Source organism: Nipponia nippon, unplaced genomic scaffold (assembly GCF_047370975.1).
Source record: "Nipponia nippon isolate SJK-2023a ecotype South Korea unplaced genomic scaffold, ASM4737097v1 scaffold_14, whole genome shotgun sequence".
NCBI classification, from domain to species: Eukaryota; Metazoa; Chordata; class Aves; order Pelecaniformes; family Threskiornithidae; genus Nipponia; species Nipponia nippon.
Genome location: NW_028262330.1, coordinates 5,019,628 through 5,039,179, shown reverse-complemented (window position 1 = coordinate 5,039,179; position 19,552 = coordinate 5,019,628). Strand labels below are relative to the sequence as shown.

At 67.0% G+C, this 19,552-nt stretch overlaps 1 protein-coding gene and 1 pseudogene across 2 annotated transcripts; both read left to right on the top strand.

The window, feature by feature from the left end:
- Positions 1-20: 20 nt before the first annotated feature.
- LOC148056423 (ubiquitin carboxyl-terminal hydrolase 36-like) lies at positions 21-10,142 on the top strand. The gene is made up of 18 exons (XM_087750813.1): positions 21-115; positions 1,119-1,392; positions 1,466-1,687; positions 2,532-2,642; positions 2,933-3,035; positions 3,681-3,748; positions 4,177-4,247; positions 4,662-4,744; positions 5,077-5,188; positions 5,489-5,629; positions 5,913-6,013; positions 6,320-6,458; positions 6,705-7,385; positions 8,051-8,178; positions 8,628-9,206; positions 9,246-9,505; positions 9,804-9,919; positions 10,011-10,142. The coding sequence occupies exons 2-18, from the start codon at positions 1,140-1,142 to the stop codon at positions 10,140-10,142; spliced, it is 3,300 nt and encodes a 1,099-aa protein (XP_087606939.1). The 5' UTR covers positions 21-115; positions 1,119-1,139.
- A 945-nt stretch (positions 10,143-11,087) lies between these two features.
- On the top strand, positions 11,088-19,527 carry LOC148056422 (ubiquitin carboxyl-terminal hydrolase 36-like; annotated as a pseudogene). The gene is made up of 15 exons (XR_015703339.1): positions 11,088-11,182; positions 12,186-12,459; positions 12,533-13,081; positions 13,298-13,451; positions 13,784-13,895; positions 14,196-14,336; positions 14,620-14,720; positions 15,027-15,165; positions 15,412-16,074; positions 16,737-16,864; positions 17,314-17,935; positions 18,021-18,191; positions 18,490-18,605; positions 18,697-18,829; positions 18,902-19,527. The product of XR_015703339.1 is annotated as a ubiquitin carboxyl-terminal hydrolase 36-like (transcript).
- The last annotated feature ends 25 nt before the right edge of the window (positions 19,528-19,552 follow it).

Genomic DNA, 19,552 nt, shown 5'->3' with positions numbered 1-19,552 from the left:
GAGTCTGCCTGGCAGCGCCCCTTCCCGCGTCACGTGCCGTCGGCCGTGGCGGCTTCGTCACGCGGGCGAGGCCGGAGCGGCGGCGGCGGCGGGATGGAGGAGGAGGGCGGCTACGGTCAGTGCGGGGCCGGGGGGAGCGGCCAGCGGCCGGGGGGGCTCCGGGCCCCCCGCCTGGGCCGGGCCGCGGCGGGGCGGAGGGCCGGGGTGGGTCCCGCGGTACCGGGCACGCAGGCGGCGGGGACCGGGGCGAGGGGCCGGGGTGGTCCGTGATGGTCCGTGATCCGCGGGGCGGGCGGCAGCGTTGGGGCCGGGCCGCTGCCAGGTGCAAAAGCGGGGGCGGCGGCTCCGGGCTGGGGCTGGGGCTGGGGCTGGGGCTGGGGCGCGGCGGGACCCGCGCCCGCAGGTGGCAGAGCGGCTGCTCGGCCGCGGCCTTCGCGGCATCGGCCGGGCGGGGCCGGGAGGGCGGTGGAGGAAGCGCCGGGAGGAAACGGGCCCCCGGTGCCCGCAGAGAGCGCGGGGCCCGCGGGGGAGCTGGCGGGGGCCGGTCCGTCCCCGCAGCCCCGGAGCCCCGGCGGTCCCGCTGCGCTGGCGGCGCCGCCTCGTCCTTCCCCGGAGCTCAGCCCCGGCGGCCCCGCGCAGCCGGCGCCGTGCTGCTTTGCTGCCAGAGCTCGCGAGCTGCCTGCAGCGCGCGACCCGCTGCTGCCTGCGGTGTCGGTGCTGCCAGGCTCTGGGACCCGCTGCCCGCAGCGTTGCGGCTGCCCGGCCCTGGGGAGCGGGGACTGCGGCGTCGGTGCTCCCGGCCCTGGGGAGCGGGGACTGCGGCGTCGGTGCTCCCGGCCCTGGGGAGCGGGGACTGCGGTGTCGGTGCTGGCCGGGCCGGGGCGGGCGAAGCGGGGCAGCGCGGCGGCGCTGAGGTCGCGGGTGGATGGTGCGGTGCCCGTAGCGGCGGCGGGCGGGGAGCCGCTGAGGCCTCCGGGGCGCGCGGCGGCGGGGCCGGGGCCGGGCCTGCGGCGGGCCTAGGCCGCGGCCTGTTGCCTCGGCAACGCGCGTCCCCGCAACGGGAGCGGAGCGGAGCGGAGCGGAGCGGCGTCCCCCGCTCAGCCTGGCTCCGCCCGCAGCCGGGGCCACCGGGCCCCGCCATGCCGATCGTGGAGAAGCTGAAGGAGGCGCTGAAGCCGGGCCGGCGGGAGGCGGGCGAGGATGGGGAGCTGGGCCGGCTGCTGGCCGCCTCGGCCAAGAAGGTGCTGCTGCAGAAGGTGGAGTTCGAGCCCGCCAGCCGCGGCTTCTCCTGCCAGCTGGAGCTGCTGCGGGGGAAGTACGTGGTGCTCAACCCCCGGGCCGAGGCCGCCGGCCGCCACCGCGGCCCCGAGGAGGGACCGCCCGGCAAGCAGGGTAGGTAGAGAGGGCGAGGGGGGCCCTGCCCGCACCCCGCACCCGCGCGGCTCAACCGCCCCTCTTCCCGCAGGCAACGGCCATGCCCCGGGGGGCCTGGGGGACGGGGTCCCCGCGCCCCAGAAGGTGCTTTTCCCCGTGGACCGTCTCTCCCTGAAGTGGGATCGCATCTACCGGATCGGCGCCGGGCTGCACAACCTGGGGAATACCTGTTTCCTCAACTCCACGGTGCAGTGCCTGACCTACACGCCGCCGCTTGCCAACTACCTGCTCTCCAAGGAGCACGGCCGCACCTGTGAGTGGGGAGGCCCGGCTCGGCGGGCGGCAGGGCCAGGGTGGCCGCACCGGTGGGAAGGAGGAGCACCCGCCTGTCCTGCTCCCGGTGCTGTGCTCAGCACCTCTGCACGTGGCTCTGGCGAGGGGTGTGCGGGTGTCGGGATGCACCTTCTCTGCTCCCTCCTGCCCGGTTCTCCGTCGAGAGGTCGTTCCTGCGCACGGCTCGCTTTTCCTGGCGGTAGCAGTGTTCCTGAGCTCTGCGCCTTTGTGCCTGGGGAGGCTTGGTCTCTGCTGGGTGTAGCCAGGACTAAGATGAGTCCGATGGGGTCTGTTGGCTTCCTAGGGGGCTGAGCTGGGTGTCCCACACAGCCCGTGCCTGTGGGGACTGCGTGAGGGCAGGGCAGAAGGTTGCGTACAGGCAGCAGGTGCTGTTTATGGGCAGCTTTGAAAGGGAGTCTGGTGGGCGCTGCTGCGAGCTGTGACCGAGGGGAGCACGCGGGGCTCGTAGCCCCATCCGCAGGGCTCGTAGCCCCGTCCATCGGGCTCCGGTGGGATCTGCCCCTCAGGGCTGACCTGTGGGCTCCTCCAGCGAGTACGTGTGACCTGTTTCCCGTCCACGTGGATGCTGTCTCGTCCTGGGGGGTTGCAGTGGCTGGTACTGTGGCTGGAGCTGCACCAGCTGGGGTGGCACGCGCTGGTCCTTGTGTAGCCGGTGTGCCCCAGAGCTGTACCGCAGCACGGTGCTTGTAGGGAGAACTGAGTGTGGCTGAGCTGTGTTGGAGCAGAGATCCCCAGTCCCCTGTACTGCCTCCATCTCTCCTGGGTTTGTCCCCAACGTCCTGTCTTCTGCTCTCCTGCTCCAGGTCACCAAGGAGGCTTTTGCATGATGTGCATTATGCAGAACCACGTGATCCAGGCTTTTGCCAACAGCGGCAACGTAATAAAGCCGGTGTCCTTCATCCGAGACCTCCAGAGTAAGGATGGCTGCCCTCCCCTCCGTTAGCCGTGCAGGAGAGCGGTGACTAACGCAGGAGCAGAGCCTTTGAGATCGGGGCAGGTCTTGGCAGATGGCTCTTCTGAGATGACTCACGGAGCCTGCCGGGGGATGGTGACCACACGGGCTACGTGGGGCTTCCCCCATGGCCGGCATGAGGCTGGTGGCTGGTTTGGGTTGAGAGGGCTCAAACCCCGGAGTCCCTGCCCCGAGGGAGGGCCTGCATCTATTGCAGCACGTGCAAGGGACTGATTCCTGGCTCTCCTGCAGAGATTGCCCAGCACATCCGCTTCGGCAGGCAGGAGGATGCGCACGAGTTCCTGCGTTACACCGTTGATGCCATGCAGAAGGCCTGCCTGAATGGCCGTACCAAGTACGTGGGGCCTCTGATGGCCCATCGCTGCTCTTCTCTGCTGTCCCCTCGCTGGTCCCCTGCGCCTGTGGGAGGGGACTGGGGGGTGAATGTGTCCCCCGGGTCGGACTCGTAGAGGGAGGTGCCGACTCCAGGGGCCTCGGGTGGATGGCTCAGCTCTCTGCCCCTGTGTGACACAGCTCTGGGCTGTTGTCTGCCTTCTGCCTTCTCCTGACTCCTCCGGCCCAGCAGAGCTGTGGTCGTGTCCCCAAATCCTGAGGCTGCTAGGGGTTTGGATCCTGTCCCAATTGCCGAGGGATCCAGGCATTCAGCCCCAGCTCTGTGGCTGTGGGTGAGCAGCTTTCTCCTGGGCCCTCTGTGCCGGGAAGCCTGCGTTGCCTCTGCCTGCAGCGCCCAGCTCTGAGCTCCGGCCGGGAGTTTCTGCTCCTTCTAGAGGAAGGTGCGGATCGGAGCCTGGTGCCGCCCCTTGAGCTCCAGCACCGGGAGAGCAGACTGGCAGAGGCTGCGCCTTCCCTCTGCTCCTGGAGCTCTGCAGCCCATCCGCTGGCCAGAGCACGTAGGGGAGCCGTCCCGAGGACACAGTGGTGGCTTGCGGGGGTGGCCGTTGCGGAGGGGCGGTGTGAGATCCGGTGCTGCTGTCTCTAGGTTGGATCGCCAGACCCAGGCCACGACGCTGGTTCACCAGATCTTTGGCGGTTACCTGCGGTCCCGTGGTGAGTGCTGGCTGCCCGGTCCTGGGCCCGTGACTCTCAGGGCTGCTGTTTCCCTGAGAGCCTTGCAGTAAAAATCTTTTGGGAGAATTGCTAAGCACGTGCAAATTATCCAGAGCTGCAGCTGGTCAGTCGTGTGGTACCTGTGGGTCACGAACCGTGGTGTGGCAACGGAAAAAGCTGTTGGCTGTGGGTTCCCGGTTCATTGCTGCCAGCAAAGGAACCTGTGCTGCCAGCGGTCTAGCAACGTTTGCTGTCCCAGCACATAGTGGAATTGCCAGCCTTCCTCCTTGCGCGGCTGTGAATCCTGGTGCTGAGATCCTAGAGCCCAAACGTGGAGAGGGGGAATCCTGCAGCTGCCCGCGCTGTGCTGGGGTGGTGGCGGGTGGTGGTGTTGTCCCAGGGTGTGCTCATCGCTGTTTCTTTTGCAGTGAAGTGCTCGGTGTGCAAGAGTGTCTCGGACACCTATGATCCTTACCTGGACCTGGCGCTGGAGATCGGGGTAACGCGGCAGGGTCGGGGATGGGGAGGAGCTCTGATCTCGTGGGGGATGTTCCCACAGCCGCACCGTTACTGCTTTCGAGGCTCCTTAACCTGCCAGTGTCAAGGCACGGTGCAGGCAAGAGGGAAGCAGCTTCCGTTGTTGCTCTGCCTTCTGTGTCCGGCAGAGCGGTGCCCGTTGCCTGAACGTGAGCCGTGACTCCTGCGTTGAGGCTCCGTGGTGTCGGGGGGCAGTGCAGCCGTCCCTCACGGCATGCTGGCCAGTGCCTAGCTGGTGGCAGGCTCGTGGGTTTGGTGTAGTCTGTGGCGCTGTGCTCACGCTCTGTGTTCTCTCTCGGGGCCAGCGTCTCGGCTGTCAGGCGGGCTGTCGCGTGGACAGGCCACTTGTGCCCTGACCTCTCCTCTTCCCTTGCAGGAAGCTGCAAACATAGTGCAGGCGCTGGAGCTGTTTGCGAAGTCGGACACGCTGGGCGGGGAGAACGCCTACATGTGTGCCAAGTGAGTGTGCGGGGCTGCGGGCGGGAAGGGGCCTGTGGGCGTGCTGGTGGGAAGCAGGTAGAAAACCTGCCGCAATGTAGGCGGGCTCCTCTACCTGCTCCACGGCTAAACCGTGAGGTACGCGGCCATGGAAGCCTGCAGTGAAACCTGCCGCTCCTCAGCTCCCTCCTCTGGCGAGAAGGACCTGGGCCAGGAGACGTGGCCGTGAGCGGGTGCCCTGGAGCGGCGCCTGGCGTCAGCAGGGTCGTTTCCGTGGGGTTTGCCGCTTGGCCAGGGCTGGCAATCGTCTGGGTGGTGGGACGGCTTGAATAGCCGAAGCTCTTCCCGTGCAGATGCGAGAAGAAAGTGCCGGCCAGCAAACGCTTCACCATCCACCGAGCCTCCAATGTTCTCACGCTCTCGCTGAAGCGCTTTGCCGACTTCGGCGGAGGCAAAATCACAAAGGTGAGCGCTCGGCAGTCCGGAGCTGGGGCTGTCTCCTGGCCCGAGGCCCTGCTGCCCGGAGCAGGGTGGGAGGTGGTCCTGTGAGCAGTGCGAGCTCCGCAGCAGTCCTGCAGCCCTTTCCCAGCTGTGCGGTGCGATGGGAGTTGGGCTTATCCTGGCATCGTCCTCACCGTGACCTGTGCATGGGGAGAGCAGGGCCCCCTCCCTCGAGAGATGGGACTCGTAGGACAGCTGAGCTGCTCTTGCTCTAGCAAGAAAGCCGTCTGCTGTGCGGGCTCCTGAGACATCCTCTCCGTGCAGGACGTGGGATACCCTGAGTACTTGAACATCCGCCCTTACATGTCTCAGAACAAGGGGGATCCTGTCACGTACGGACTCTACGCAGTGCTGGTGCACTCTGGGTACAGTTGCCACGCGGGGCACTACTACTGCTACGTGAAGGTGAGCCCAGGGCTGGGGGCTGGGGGGTGCTCGTGGGTCCCTGTAGCGTGCAGAAAGGAGGGTGCTCAGCAGATGTGTGTGGTGCGGAACACTGACTGGGGGGTACAGGCTGTGCTCCACTGTAGGAAGCGTAGAGGTCTGCTCCCGCAGAGTCCCCCTGCCTGGCCTGGGCCGCCTGTGGGTTTTGGGGAGAGGAGCTGTGCCGACAGGCGCTGTTCCTGCTGCTCTTGAGGCCAGGAGGGTCTCAGGACGCATCCCGACCCCGTTCTCTCTTCTTCTGCAGGCCAGCAATGGGCAGTGGTATCAAATGAACGATGACCGGGTGCGCTCCAGCAACATCAAAGTGGTCCTCAACCAGCAGGCCTATGTGCTGTTCTACCTGAGGTGAGAGCACCCTGTGTCCCCCGGCCCCTCTGCCCCCTGCTCTCAGCATTTGGGACAGGGCCGGCAGCACGTGCCTGGGTGCGGGAAGGAGCTTGGCCCAAGTAGCCCCAATGCTCGTGTGTATGCGCTGGCTCGGAGGAGGGTGGCAGGGAGAGGTCCAGCCCCTTGTTAGGGTTTTGCTGCAGATCAAGAGCACCTCACCTCCTCGGAGCTTCTGGCTCCTGTTTTTTGCGTTCGTCTCTGACAAGAGCGTTCTAGTCGCTCAAGCCCTCGCAGTTAACGCGTGTGCTTCTCTGCCTTCGCCAGAATCCCCAGCCCCAGGAAGAGCTCGGAGGGGCCCATTGCCAAAGCTGCCTCCAGCCTGCCTGGCCGCACTGGCAGCATCACGGATCAGGTCAAGAAGAGTGTGACCAACGGGCCCCTGTCTTCACCGCTGATGGGCCGGGTGAGTCCTGAAGGCTGCTCTCGGCCGGCGCTCCCGGGAGCTGCTGCCCCTCTGCTCTGCGAGGGCAGGTGGGCTGCAGCTTCGCAGGGAGGCCGGCGAGCTGCTCCGAAGGGGCAGGCGCGAGAGAGGACGGTTTGCAGGAAGGATCCTGCTGAGCCGAGGGGGCCTGGGGAGGGACAGGGAGGGCAGTATTGCTCTGTGCTTGAATCCTCTCCTCACTGAACTTGTCTCTTTCTCTTTGTCTAGAGACCAGACAGGCTGCCGGGGCCGGGGGAGGTTGGAGTCCCTGCGGCCCGCAGCACGTTTGGGACAGGGCCGAAGCTGGCGAACGGAACTGCTCCACCAAAGCTGCCCGCTGGGTCCCCGTCACCCAAACTGCCCCTCAAAGCCACCCACACGGCCACAGCGCTGCCCGATGCTGCAGCCCGGAGGCCCAAGAAGCCGCTCTCCTTCCCGCAGCTGCCTCCCACGGCCAGAGCAGTTCAGGGCTTCTGTGACAGCAGCAACGCAAACGGGGCCAAAGCAGAGCTGCCCCGGCAGAGCTCCTGGGAGAGCAAGCAGCCACCTACCTCACCCAAGCTGCTGGTAGAGCCCAGCCCCAGCCAGGAGCCCCGGGGCAGCGGGGAGAACACCGGGACCCGGGAGAGGGACTCCTGCGGCAGCAGTGCTGCCAGCCCAGCACACAGCGCGGTGGGGAAGCTGGCCAAGGCGTCCCAGAAGGCCAAGAGTGGAACCGGCAGCTTCGGCACCTCTGAGGAAACGGACTGTGGCACGGACCTCCCTGCTCGCCCCAGCACCGAGCCGGCTGCCCCTGAAGACTCCAAGCCAGCACAATTAAAATCCTCCCTGTTGGCCAGCACCGCTCTGGAGCTGAGCAGTACCACGTCACCACCACCGGCCAAGAAGCTGGCGCTCTCTGCCAAAAAGGTGAGTCTGAGCTTCTGCCTGGAGACTTGAGTAGGCACCTTGTGCCTCCTGAACTGGGCCTTGTGTTGGGGGCAAGCGTAAAGCTAACGCTGGGTGTCTTGCGAAGCTGGAGGTGGGTGAGGAGAGCCTCTCGGGCCCAGGGCTGTAGCAGTTGCTCTGCCCTCCTTCTGGGTTGGGGTGCGGGGCCAGGCCCCTGCTGTTGTTCACATCCCTGAGTGACGCAGGAGAAATGGCTCCTGCCTTCTTGCTCAGGACGGAGGGGTGGCTGCGCCAGTGCCTGCAGCGGGGTGGCCTCGCCAGCCTTCTCGGGGTAACGCGTCCCCTGGGGCGAGTGGGAGCAGGTGACGCTGCAGCTGGAGGGCTGCGGCGTTGCCTCCTCCCCGGGCAGCGGCGTGGGCCCGGCCCTCTGGGTGCCGCTGTGCAGCCAGGGCTCAGGACGGTGCACCGGGGTTTCTGCTCTTTAAATTTCCTTCCTTCCTTTTTTCCTTTGTGCTTCTAACTGAAAACGCTTCTCATTCTTCTTCTACCACCCCCCACTTCCCTCCCCCCGTCTGTATCTGTTCCCCTCCCCTTTCTCTGGGCTCCCCTTTTTGTTTTCTCCTCTTGGCTCACGGAAACCTCTTTTCTTTAGACCACCAAGTTTTTATTTACGTCAATAACTGCAGGGCAGCCCCCTGCGGAAGGCGAGCGGAAGCGACGGCCACGCACCACCTCACCCACAATTTGCTGACCGCACCTGCCCCACGAACACCACACAGCCCGACTCCACTCCCTGGCCTTTCGGCAAGTCGAGGTAAGCGGTGCCAGTCGCTCCCAGGCTCCTGCACGGCAGCAAGGCCAGTCGCAGCCTTGGGGTACTCCATGAGGCAACTGTCTGGTATGGCAGCTGGCTCGGGGGCGATTTTGGCAGCCGGCTCTCCTGTTCTCCTGGGCTGGCAGGGCTTGCTCTGGGTCTCCCTTGTAACCTTCACCATTGACATGTGCTGCAGCACCACTTGCTCTTTCCTAATCGCCCGCGGGACAGCGTGTGCCCTGCGCGTAGCTGGCACTGGGCAGATGCAGGGTCGCTGTGTGTGCCTGCAGCTGCTGCTCTCGAGAGCAGGATCTGATTCAGATTTCGTGGCTGAGATGGTGGTAGCAGTTGGGTGCTGTGCTCCTGCACCTCAGGGTGTGGAGGAAGAGAGGGGCTCCCACTCCTGACCTAGTTTTCAGGTCGTGTCAGCCTCTCTTCCTGTCCCTCAGGCTGTCCTCCTCTGCTCTCAAACTGCCAAATCCCGAAAAGCCTGCCTCCAGCTTCATCCTCAACTCAGCCCCTCCGCTCCCAGCCTCCCCCGTGTCCAACGGTTCCACTGCCCACCCTTCGCACCACCTTCCTCCCTGCAGCGGGGAGAAGAGACCCAGCCAGGTCACCCCGGGTTCTTCCAAAAAGAAGCGGCAAAAGCAACATCATGGAGCAGCTGGCAGCCCTCATGCTCTGGCTGCGAAGGGCAAGGATGAAGTCTCCGGCCCCCCCAGAAAGAAGAAGAAGAACCTCACTCAGGAGGGCTCGGTGTCCCTTGAGGGGAAGGAGGCAGCAGGCAAGGGTGCCAGCGGTGGCAGGGAGGCACCGGGCTGTCAGGAGCTGGAGAGCAGGCCCAAGCAGCGAGTGTCAGATGCCAGTAGTTGCCTGGACACGGAGCCCATCTCCCCCTCAAGAGGAGGAGAATGGAGGAGACATGGTGTGGAGGGGAGGGCGTGCTCCTCTGCAGACTTGTGGGGCCGGGCTCCTCGAGGGGTGAAGATTTACCCCCAGTTCCTCCCTGTCCAGGACAGGCCCCAGTGTGCCCAAACACCCTGCGCCATCAGGATCTTGCTTCTCTTGACAGTGTGTCCTGGGGCGAGATCTGCCTCTGAGCTGGAGCAACAGAGGAGCTCCCTCTGGCTTGTCCTCAGCCCTCCTGTTTCCACAGTGGCGGCGTGTGCCTGGGATAGCCAGGCTGGAGGTGGGGAGAGGCGCTGCCCGGCTGCCCCAAGCCGTGAGCCCGGCCGTGGGGCTGGCACAGCACCTGGGAGCCAGGAGGAGGCCAGCGTGGTGGAGGAGCTGCTCAGGAACTCCTTGGACAAGGCTTATGGCAAACAAGGTAATCCCTGCTCGCGTGGGTGGGTAGACAGCCACGTGGCTCCTCTGCCTTGAGCCCCGGACGCAGGCAGAGCCGTCTGTGCTCTGCCAGGGCCTGGGCTCCCCGCGGCAGCAGCGCAGGCAGCTGTGGGGGTCTCCCGGAGCCGGGCAGGTGCAGCTGGCCGAGGGGCTGTTGGGGGTGCCACAGAGTGGGGTGCTGGAGTGAGGGGCTCCAGCCGCTGGCCTGAGGTGGGGGCCCTGTGCAGGCGGGTGCAGCGGAGCACAGCGCGGTGCTCCCTGCTGACCGTGCTGCTCCGCAGTCTTGACCTGGGAGGGCGAGATCTCAGCTGTCCGCCAGGATGCCACTCGGGACGCAGCGTGGGCCCGGAGCGCGACTGTCATCGATGAGTGGGACGAGGAGTTTGACAGAGGGAAGGTGGGTGCTGGCCCCGTCCTGGGCTGGGGCAAGTTGGGGGAGGCAGGGGCCTCCGCACTCTGACCCTAAGAGCTTTCCTGCCTCTGCACAGGTAAAGAAGATGAAAAAACTAAAGCGGGAGCAGAGGGGACAGTTCAATCCCTTGCAGCAGCTGCAGACAAAGCGCAACTTCTGCTCCGTGACGCATCCCGCCAAGGTGGGCAGCCTGAGCCGTTGGCTCTGAGGTGGGTGAGCTGCAGGGGCAGGGAGGGGGGCGGCTGCCTGGCAGGGTGCTAACGCCGCTCCTTTCCTCCCAGGTGGAGATCTGCGTCCCCCAGCCAGCAAACGGAGCAGTCTTGGGACAAGGACTGGCAGGGGAGCGCTGTCCTGGGAGCCACTGGTGGCCTCTGCTGTGGAGGGGAGCGGAGGGGATGTGGGTCCTGTTTGTCTCCCAGGGCTGGTGCTGTGCTTGGTGTCCCCTCCCTTCCCCTTGTGGGAGCTGCTGTCCCTGCAGGCCCCGGGGTCCCCGTGGGCTGGGGCTGCGTCGCCGTACTCTGCTCTCCAGCTGCGGAGGAGCCTGTTCAAGCTCTGAGCCGCTCTGGGGTGAGGGGACGCCCGCTGCCCTGCCTTGTCCGGGCTCCTCCGCCAGCTCCTCTGTGCCTCTGCCTGGGGCTGGAGCAGCCCCTTCTCCCACCCAGCCTGGAGTTTTAAGGCTCGGGGAGGGGGAATCCTGGAAAGTGCGGGCGGCTCATCCCTGCTGCTCCGGGTTAAGGTGCGGGGAGGGGGCCAGCGGCCCACGCTGCAGGGCTGGGAGCACCAGGGCTGGTGTTCGTCTCCTGGGCACGGCCCCGGGATGCTCCGGCCCCGCTTGCCGGTCTGGCCCCCTCCCGCTCCCTGCCCGCCCCTGCACCCCCCGCCTGCCGCTGTGCAAGTCGCAGTGGAACCGTTGGGCCCCCCCCGGGCAGGGCCCCGCTCCCCTCGGCCCCCGGCACCGCGCTGGGCGCGGGAGGCGGCGGCGGGGTCCCGGCGGGGACGGGGCGCTGCCGCCGGGACGGCGGGCAATAAACGTGTGGTGTCTGTGAATCGGCTCGGCTCGGCTCGGCTCGGCGGGGCGGGGCGGGGCGGGGCGGGGCGGTGCACCGCGCGGGGCGGTGCGATACCGGGGGGCGGAGTCTGCCTGGCAGCGCCCCTTCCCGCGTCACGTGCCGTCGGCCGTGGCGGCTTCGTCACGCGGGCGAGGCCGGAGCGGCGGCGGCGGCGGGATGGAGGAGGAGGGCGGCTACGGTCAGTGCGGGGCCGGGGGGAGCGGCCAGCGGCCGGGGGGGCTCCGGGCCCCCCGCCTGGGCCGGGCCGCGGCGGGGCGGAGGGCCGGGCCGGGTCCCGCGGTACCGGGCACGCAGGCGGCGGGGACCGGGGCGAGGGGCCGGGGTGGTCCGTGATGGTCCGTGATCCGCGGGGCGGGCGGCAGCGTTGGGGCCGGGCCGCTGCCAGGTGCAAAAGCGGGGGCGGCGGCTCCGGGCTGGGGCTGGGGCTGGGGCTGGGGCTGGGGCGCGGCGGGACCCGCGCCCGCAGGTGGCAGAGCGGCTGCTCGGCCGCGGCCTTCGCGGCATCGGCCGGGCGGGGCCGGGAGGGCGGTGGAGGAAGCGCCGGGAGGAAACGGGCCCCCGGTGCCCGCAGAGAGCGCGGGGCCCGCGGGGGAGCTGGCGGGGGCCGGTCCGTCCCCGCAGCCCCGGAGCCCCGGCGGTCCCGCTGCGCTGGCGGCGCCGCCTCGTCCTTCCCCGGAGCTCAGCCCCGGCGGCCCCGCGCAGCCGGCGCCGTGCTGCTTTGCTGCCAGAGCTCGCGAGCTGCCTGCAGCGCGCGACCCGCTGCTGCCTGCGGTGTCGGTGCTGCCAGGCTCTGGGACCCGCTGCCCGCAGCGTTGCGGCTGCCCGGCCCTGGGGAGCGGGGACTGCGGCGTCGGTGCTCCCGGCCCTGGGGAGCGGGGACTGCGGCGTCGGTGCTCCCGGCCCTGGGGAGCGGGGACTGCGGTGTCGGTGCTGGCCGGGCCGGGGCGGGCGAAGCGGGGCAGCGCGGCGGCGCTGAGGTCGCGGGTGGATGGTGCGGTGCCCGTAGCGGCGGCGGGCGGGGAGCCGCTGAGGCCTCCGGGGCGCGCGGCGGCGGGGCCGGGGCCGGGCCTGCGGCGGGCCTAGGCCGCGGCCTGTTGCCTCGGCAACGCGCGTCCCCGCAACGGGAGCGGAGCGGAGCGGAGCGGAGCGGCGTCCCCCGCTCAGCCTGGCTCCGCCCGCAGCCGGGGCCACCGGGCCCCGCCATGCCGATCGTGGAGAAGCTGAAGGAGGCGCTGAAGCCGGGCCGGCGGGAGGCGGGCGAGGATGGGGAGCTGGGCCGGCTGCTGGCCGCCTCGGCCAAGAAGGTGCTGCTGCAGAAGGTGGAGTTCGAGCCCGCCAGCCGCGGCTTCTCCTGCCAGCTGGAGCTGCTGCGGGGGAAGTACGTGGTGCTCAACCCCCGGGCCGAGGCCGCCGGCCGCCACCGCGGCCCCGAGGAGGGACCGCCCGGCAAGCAGGGTAGGTAGAGAGGGCGCGGGGCGCCCTGCCCGCACCCCGCACCCGCGCGGCTCAACCGCCCCTCTTCCCGCAGGCAACGGCCATGCCCCGGGGGGCCTGGGGGACGGGGTCCCCGCGCCCCAGAAGGTGCTTTTCCCCGTGGACCGTCTCTCCCTGAAGTGGGATCGCATCTACCGGATCGGCGCCGGGCTGCACAACCTGGGGAATACCTGTTTCCTCAACTCCACGGTGCAGTGCCTGACCTACACGCCGCCGCTTGCCAACTACCTGCTCTCCAAGGAGCACGGCCGCACCTGTGAGTGGGGAGGCCCGGCTCGGCGGGCGGCAGGGCCAGGGTGGCCGCACCGGTGGGAAGGAGGAGCACCCGCCTGTCCTGCTCCCGGTGCTGTGCTCAGCACCTCTGCACGTGGCTCTGGCGAGGGGTGTGCGGGTGTCGGGATGCACCTTCTCTGCTCCCTCCTGCCCGGTTCTCCGTCGAGAGGTCGTTCCTGCGCACGGCTCGCTTTTCCTGGCGGTAGCAGTGTTCCTGAGCTCTGCGCCTTTGTGCCTGGGGAGGCTTGGTCTCTGCTGGGTGTAGCCAGGACTAAGATGAGTCCGATGGGGTCTGTTGGCTTCCTAGGGGGCTGAGCTGGGTGTCCCACACAGCCCGTGCCTGTGGGGACTGCGTGCCCGTTGCCTGAACGTGAGCCGTGACTCCTGCGTTGAGGCTCCGTGGTGTCGGGGGGCAGTGCAGCCGTCCCTCACGGCATGCTGGCCAGTGCCTAGCTGGTGGCAGGCTCGTGGGTTTGGTGTAGTCTGTGGCGCTGTGCTCACGCTCTGTGTTCTCTCTCGGGGCCAGCGTCTCGGCTGTCAGGCGGGCTGTCGCGTGGACAGGCCACTTGTGCCCTGACCTCTCCTCTTCCCTTGCAGGAAGCTGCAAACATAGTGCAGGCGCTGGAGCTGTTTGCGAAGTCGGACACGCTGGGCGGGGAGAACGCCTACATGTGTGCCAAGTGAGTGTGCGGGGCTGCGGGCGGGAAGGGGCCTGTGGGCGTGCTGGTGGGAAGCAGGTAGAAAACCTGCCGCAATGTAGGAGGGCTCCTCTACCTGCTCCACGGCTAAACCGTGAGGTACGCGGCCATGGAAGCCTGCAGTGAAACCTGCCGCTCCTCAGCTCCCTCCTCTGGCGAGAAGGACCTGGGCCAGGAGACGTGGCCGTGAGCGGGTGCCCTGGAGCGGCGCCTGGCGTCAGCAGGGTCGTTTCCGTGGGGTTTGCCGCTTGGCCAGGGCTGGCAATCGTCTGGGTGGTGGGACGGCTTGAATAGCCGAAGCTCTTCCCGTGCAGATGCGAGAAGAAAGTGCCGGCCAGCAAACGCTTCACCATCCACCGAGCCTCCAATGTTCTCACGCTCTCGCTGAAGCGCTTTGCCGACTTCGGCGGAGGCAAAATCACAAAGGTGAGCGCTCGGCAGTCCGGAGCTGGGGCTGTCTCCTGGCCCGAGGCCCTGCTGCCCGGAGCAGGGTGGGAGGTGGTCCTGTGAGCAGTGCGAGCTCCGCAGCAGTCCTGCAGCCCTTTCCCAGCTGTGCGGTGCGATGGGAGTTGGGCTTATCCTGGCATCGTCCTCACCGTGACCTGTGCATGGGGAGAGCAGGGCCCCCTCCCTCGAGAGATGGGACTCGTAGGACAGCTGAGCTGCTCTTGCTCTAGCAAGAAAGCCGTCTGCTGTGCGGGCTCCTGAGACATCCTCTCCGTGCAGGACGTGGGATACCCTGAGTACTTGAACATCCGCCCTTACATGTCTCAGAACAAGGGGGATCCTGTCACGTACGGACTCTACGCAGTGCTGGTGCACTCTGGGTACAGTTGCCACGCGGGGCACTACTACTGCTACGTGAAGGTGAGCCCAGGGCTGGGGGCTGGGGGGTGCTCGTGGGTCCCTGTAGCGTGCAGAAAGGAGGGTGCTCAGCAGATGTGTGTGGTGCGGAACACTGACTGGGGGGTACAGGCTGTGCTCCACTGTAGGAAGCGTAGAGGTCTGCTCCCGCAGAGTCCCCCTGCCTGGCCTGGGCCGCCTGTGGGTTTTGGGGAGAGGAGCTGTGCCGACAGGCGCTGTTCCTGCTGCTCTTGAGGCCAGGAGGGTCTCAGGACGCATCCCGACCCCGTTCTCTCTTCTTCTGCAGGCCAGCAATGGGCAGTGGTATCAAATGAACGATGACCGGGTGCGCTCCAGCAACATCAAAGTGGTCCTCAACCAGCAGGCCTATGTGCTGTTCTACCTGAGGTGAGAGCACCCTGTGTCCCCCGGCCCCTCTGCCCCCTGCTCTCAGCATTTGGGACAGGGCCGGCAGCACGTGCCTGGGTGCGGGAAGGAGCTTGGCCCAAGTAGCCCCAATGCTCGTGTGTATGCGCTGGCTCGGAGGAGGGTGGCAGGGAGAGGTCCAGCCCCTTGTTAGGGTTTTGCTGCAGATCAAGAGCACCTCACCTCCTCGGAGCTTCTGGCTCCTGTTTTTTGCGTTCGTCTCTGACAAGAGCGTTCTAGTCGCTCAAGCCCTCGCAGTTAACGCGTGTGCTTCTCTGCCTTCGCCAGAATCCCCAGCCCCAGGAAGAGCTCGGAGGGGCCCATTGCCAAAGCTGCCTCCAGCCTGCCTGGCCGCACTGGCAGCATCACGGATCAGGTCAAGAAGAGTGTGACCAACGGGCCCCTGTCTTCACCGCTGATGGGCTGGGTGAGTCCTGAAGGCTGCTCTCGGCCGGCGCTCCCGGGAGCTGCTGCCCCTCTGCTCTGCGAGGGCAGGTGGGCTGCAGCTTCGCAGGGAGGCCGGCGAGCTGCTCCGAAGGGGCAGGCGCGAGAGAGGACGGTTTGCAGGAAGGATCCTGCTGAGCCGAGGGGGCCTGGGGAGGGACAGGGAGGGCAGTATTGCTCTGTGCTTGAATCCTCTCCTCACTGAACTTGTCTCTTTCTCTTTGTCTAGAGACCAGACAGGCTGCCGGGGCCGGGGGAGGTTGGAGTCCCTGCGGCCCGCAGCACGTTTGGGACAGGGCCGAAGCTGGCGAACGGAACTGCTCCACCAAAGCTGCCCGCTGGGTCCCCGTCACCCAAACTGCCCCTCAAAGCCACCCACACGGCCACAGCGCTGCCCGATGCTGCAGCCCGGAGGCCCAAGAAGCCGCTCTCCTTCCCGCAGCTGCCTCCCACGGCCAGAGCAGTTCAGGGCTTCTGTGACAGCAGCAACGCAAACGGGGCCAAAGCAGAGCTGCCCCGGCAGAGCTCCTGGGAGAGCAAGCAGCCACCTACCTCACCCAAGCTGCTGGTAGAGCCCCGGGGCAGCGGGGAGAACACCGGGACCCTGGAGAGGGACTCCTGCGGCAGCAGTGCTGCCAGCCCAGCACACAGCGCGGTGGGGAAGCTGGCCAAGGCGTCCCAGAAGGCCAAGAGTGGAACCGGCAGCTTCGGCACCTCTGAGGAAACGGACTGTGGCACGGACCTCCCTGCTCGCCCCAGCACCGAGCCGGCTGCCCCTGAAGACTCCAAGCCAGCACAATTAAAATCCTCCCTGTTGGCCAGCACCGCTCTGGAGCTGAGCAGTACCACGTCACCACCACCGGCCAAGAAGCTGGCGCTCTCTGCCAAAAAGGTGAGTCTGAGCTTCTGCCTGGAGACTTGAGTAGGCAGCTTGTGCCTCCTGAACTGGGCCTTGTGTTGGGGGCAAGCGTAAAGCTAACGCTGGGTGTCTTGCGAAGCTGGAGGTGGGTGAGGAGAGCCTCGGGCCCAGGGCTGTAGCAGTTGCTCTGCCCTCCTTCTGGGTTGGGGTGCGGGGCCAGGCCCCTGCTGTTGTTCACATCCCTGAGTGACGCAGGAGAAATGGCTCCTGCCTTCTTGCTCAGGACGGAGGGGTGGCTGCGCCAGTGCCTGCAGCGGGGTGGCCTCGCCAGCCTTCTCGGGGTAACGCGTCCCCTGGGGCGAGTGGGAGCAGGTGACGCTGCAGCTGGAGGGCTGCGGCGTTGCCTCCTCCCCGGCAGCGGCGTGGGCCCGGCCCTCTGGGTGCCGCTGTGCAGCCAGGGCTCAGGACGGTGCACCGGGGTTTCTGCTCTTTAAATTTCCTTCCTTCCTTTTTTCCTTTGTGCTTCTAACTGAAAACGCTTCTCATTCTTCTTCTACCACCCCCCACTTCCCTCCCCCCGTCTGTATCTGTTCCCCTCCCCTTTCTCTGGGCTCCCCTTTTTGTTTTCTCCTCTTGGCTCACGGAAACCTCTTTTCTTTAGACCACCAAGTTTTTATTTACGTCAATAACTGCAGGGCAGCCCCCTGCGGAAGGCGAGCGGAAGCGACGGCCACGCACCACCTCACCCACAATTTGCTGACCGCACCTGCCCCACGAACACCACACAGCCCGACTCCACTCCCTGGCCTTTCGGCAAGTCGAGGTAAGCGGTGCCAGTCGCTCCCAGGCTCCTGCACGGCAGCAAGGCCAGTCGCAGCCTTGGGGTACTCCATGAGGCAACTGTCTGGTATGGCAGCTGGCTCGGGGGCGATTTTGGCAGCCGGCTCTCCTGTTCTCCTGGGCTGGCAGGGCTTGCTCTGGGTCTCCCTTGTAACCTTCACCATTGACATGTGCTGCAGCACCACTTGCTCTTTCCTAATCGCCCGCGGGACAGCGTGTGCCCTGCGCGTAGCTGGCACTGGGCAGATGCAGGGTCGCTGTGTGTGCCTGCAGCTGCTGCTCTCGAGAGCAGGATCTGATTCAGATTTCGTGGCTGAGATGGTGGTAGCAGTTGGGTGCTGTGCTCCTGCACCTCAGGGTGTGGAGGAAGAGAGGGGCTCCCACTCCTGACCTGGTTTTCAGGTCGTGTCAGCCTCTCTTCCTGTCCCTCAGGCTGTCCTCCTCTGCTCTCAAACTGCCAAATCCCGAAAAGCCTGCCTCCAGCTTCATCCTCAACTCAGCCCCTCCGCTCCCAGCCTCCCCCTCTCCAACGGTTCCACTGCCCACCCTTCGCACCACCTTCCTCCCTGCAGCGGGGAGAAGAGACCCAGCCAGGTCACCCCGGGTTCTTCCAAAAAGAAGCGGCAAAAGCAACATCATGGAGCAGCTGGCAGCCCTCATGCTCTGGCTGCGAAGGGCAAGGATGAAGTCTCCGGCCCCCCCAGAAAGAAGAAGAAGAACCTCACTCAGGAGGGCTCGGTGTCCCTTGAGGGGAAGGAGGCAGCAGGCAAGGGTGCCAGCGGTGGCAGGGAGGCACCGGGCTGTCAGGAGCTGGAGAGCAGGCCCAAGCAGCGAGTGTCAGATGCCAGTAGTTGCCTGGACACGGAGCCCATCTCCCCCCTCAAGAGGAGGAGAATGGAGGAGACATGGTGTGGAGGGGAGGGCGTGCTCCTCTGCAGCCTTGTGGGGCCGGGCTCCTCGAGGGGTGAAGATTTACCCCCAGTTCCTCCCTGTCCAGGACAGGCCCCAGTGTGCCCAAACACCCTGCGCCATCAGGATCTTGCTTCTCTTGACAGTGTGTCCTGGGGCGAGATCTGCCTCTGAGCTGGAGCAACAGAGGAGCTCCCTCTGGCTTGTCCTCAGCCCTCCTGTTTCCACAGTGGCGGCGTGTGCCTGGGATAGCCAGGCTGGAGGTGGGGAGAGGCGCTGCCCGGCTGCCCCAAGCCGTGAGCCCGGCCGTGGGGCTGGCACAGCACCTGGGAGCCAGGAGGAGGCCAGCGTGGTGGAGGAGCTGCTCAGGAACTCCTTGGACAAGGCTTATGGCAAACAAGGTAATCCCTGCTCGCGTGGGTGGGTAGACAGCCACGTGGCTCCTCTGCCTTGAGCCCCGGACGCAGGCAGAGCCGTCTGTGCTCTGCCAGGGCCTGGGCTCCCCGCGGCAGCAGCGCAGGCAGCTGTGGGGGTCTCCCGGAGCCGGGCAGGTGCAGCTGGCCGAGGGGCTGTTGGGGGTGCCACAGAGTGGGGTGCTGGAGTGAGGGGCTCCAGCCGCTGGCCTGAGGTGGGGGCCCTGTGCAGGCGGGTGCAGCGGAGCACAGCGCGGTGCTCCCTGCTGACCGTGCTGCTCCGCAGTCTTGACCTGGGAGGGCGAGATCTCAGCTGTCCGCCAGGATGCCACTCGGGACGCAGCGTGGGCCCGGAGCGCGACTGTCATCGATGAGTGGGACGAGGAGTTTGACAGAGGGAAGGTGGGTGCTGGCCCCGTCCTGGGCTGGGGCAAGTTGGGGGAGGCAGGGGCCTCCGCACTCTGACCCTAAGAGCTTTCCTGCCTCTGCACAGGTAAAGAAGATGAAAAAACTAAAGCGGGAGCAGAGGGGACAGTTCAATCCCTTGCAGCAGCTGCAGGCAAAGCGCAACTTCTGGTCAGTGACGCATCCCGCCAAGGTGGGCAGCCTGAGCCGTCGGCTCTGAGGTGGGTGAGCTGCAGGGGCAGGGAGGGGGGCGGCTGCCTGGCAGGGTGCTAACGCCGCTCCTTTCCTCCCAGGTGGAGATCTGCGTCCCCCAGCCAGCAAACGGAGCAGTCTTGGGACAAGGACTGGCAGGGGAGCGCTGTCCTGGGAGCCACTGGTGGCCTCTGCTGTGGAGGGGAGCGGAGGGGATGTGGGTCCTGTTTGTCTCCCAGGGCTGGTGCTGTGCTTGGTGTCCCCTCCCTTCCCCTTGTGGGAGCTGCTGTCCCTGCAGGCCCCGGGGTCCCCGTGGGCTGGGGCTGCGTCGCCGTACTCTGCTCTCCAGCTGCGGAGGAGCCTGTTCAAGCTCTGAGCCGCTCTGGGGTGAGGGGACGCCCGCTGCCCTGCCTTGTCCGGGCTCCTCCGCCAGCTCCTCTGTGCCTCTGCCTGGGGCTGGAGCAGCCCCTTCTCCCACCCAGCCTGGAGTTTTAAGGCTCGGGGAGGGGGAATCCTGGAAAGTGCGGGCGGCTCATCCCTGCTGCTCCGGGTTAAGGTGCGGGGAGGGGGCCAGCGGCCCACGCTGCAGGGCTGGGAGCACCAGGGCTGGTGTTCGTCTCCTGGGCACGGCCCCGGGATGCTCCGGCCCCGCTTGCCGGTCTGGCCCCCTCCCGCTCCCTGCCCGCCCCTGCACCCCCCGCCTGCCGCTGTGCAAGTCGCAGTGGAACCGTTGGGGCCCCCCCGGGCAGGGC

What these genes read in the sequence shown, in the direction of transcription:
- LOC148056423 (XM_087750813.1), top strand. Translation starts at nt 1,140, where the DNA reads ATGCCGATCGTGGAGAAGCTGAAGGAGGCGCTGAAGCCGGGCCGGCGG. An exon ending in GCGGAGGCAAAATCACAAAG is followed by an intron (nt 5,189 to 5,488) that starts GTGAGCGCTCGG and finishes CTCTCCGTGCAG; the next exon opens with GACGTGGGATACCCTGAGTA. An exon ending in CTTCACCGCTGATGGGCCGG is followed by an intron (nt 6,459 to 6,704) that starts GTGAGTCCTGAA and finishes CTCTTTGTCTAG; the next exon opens with AGACCAGACAGGCTGCCGGG.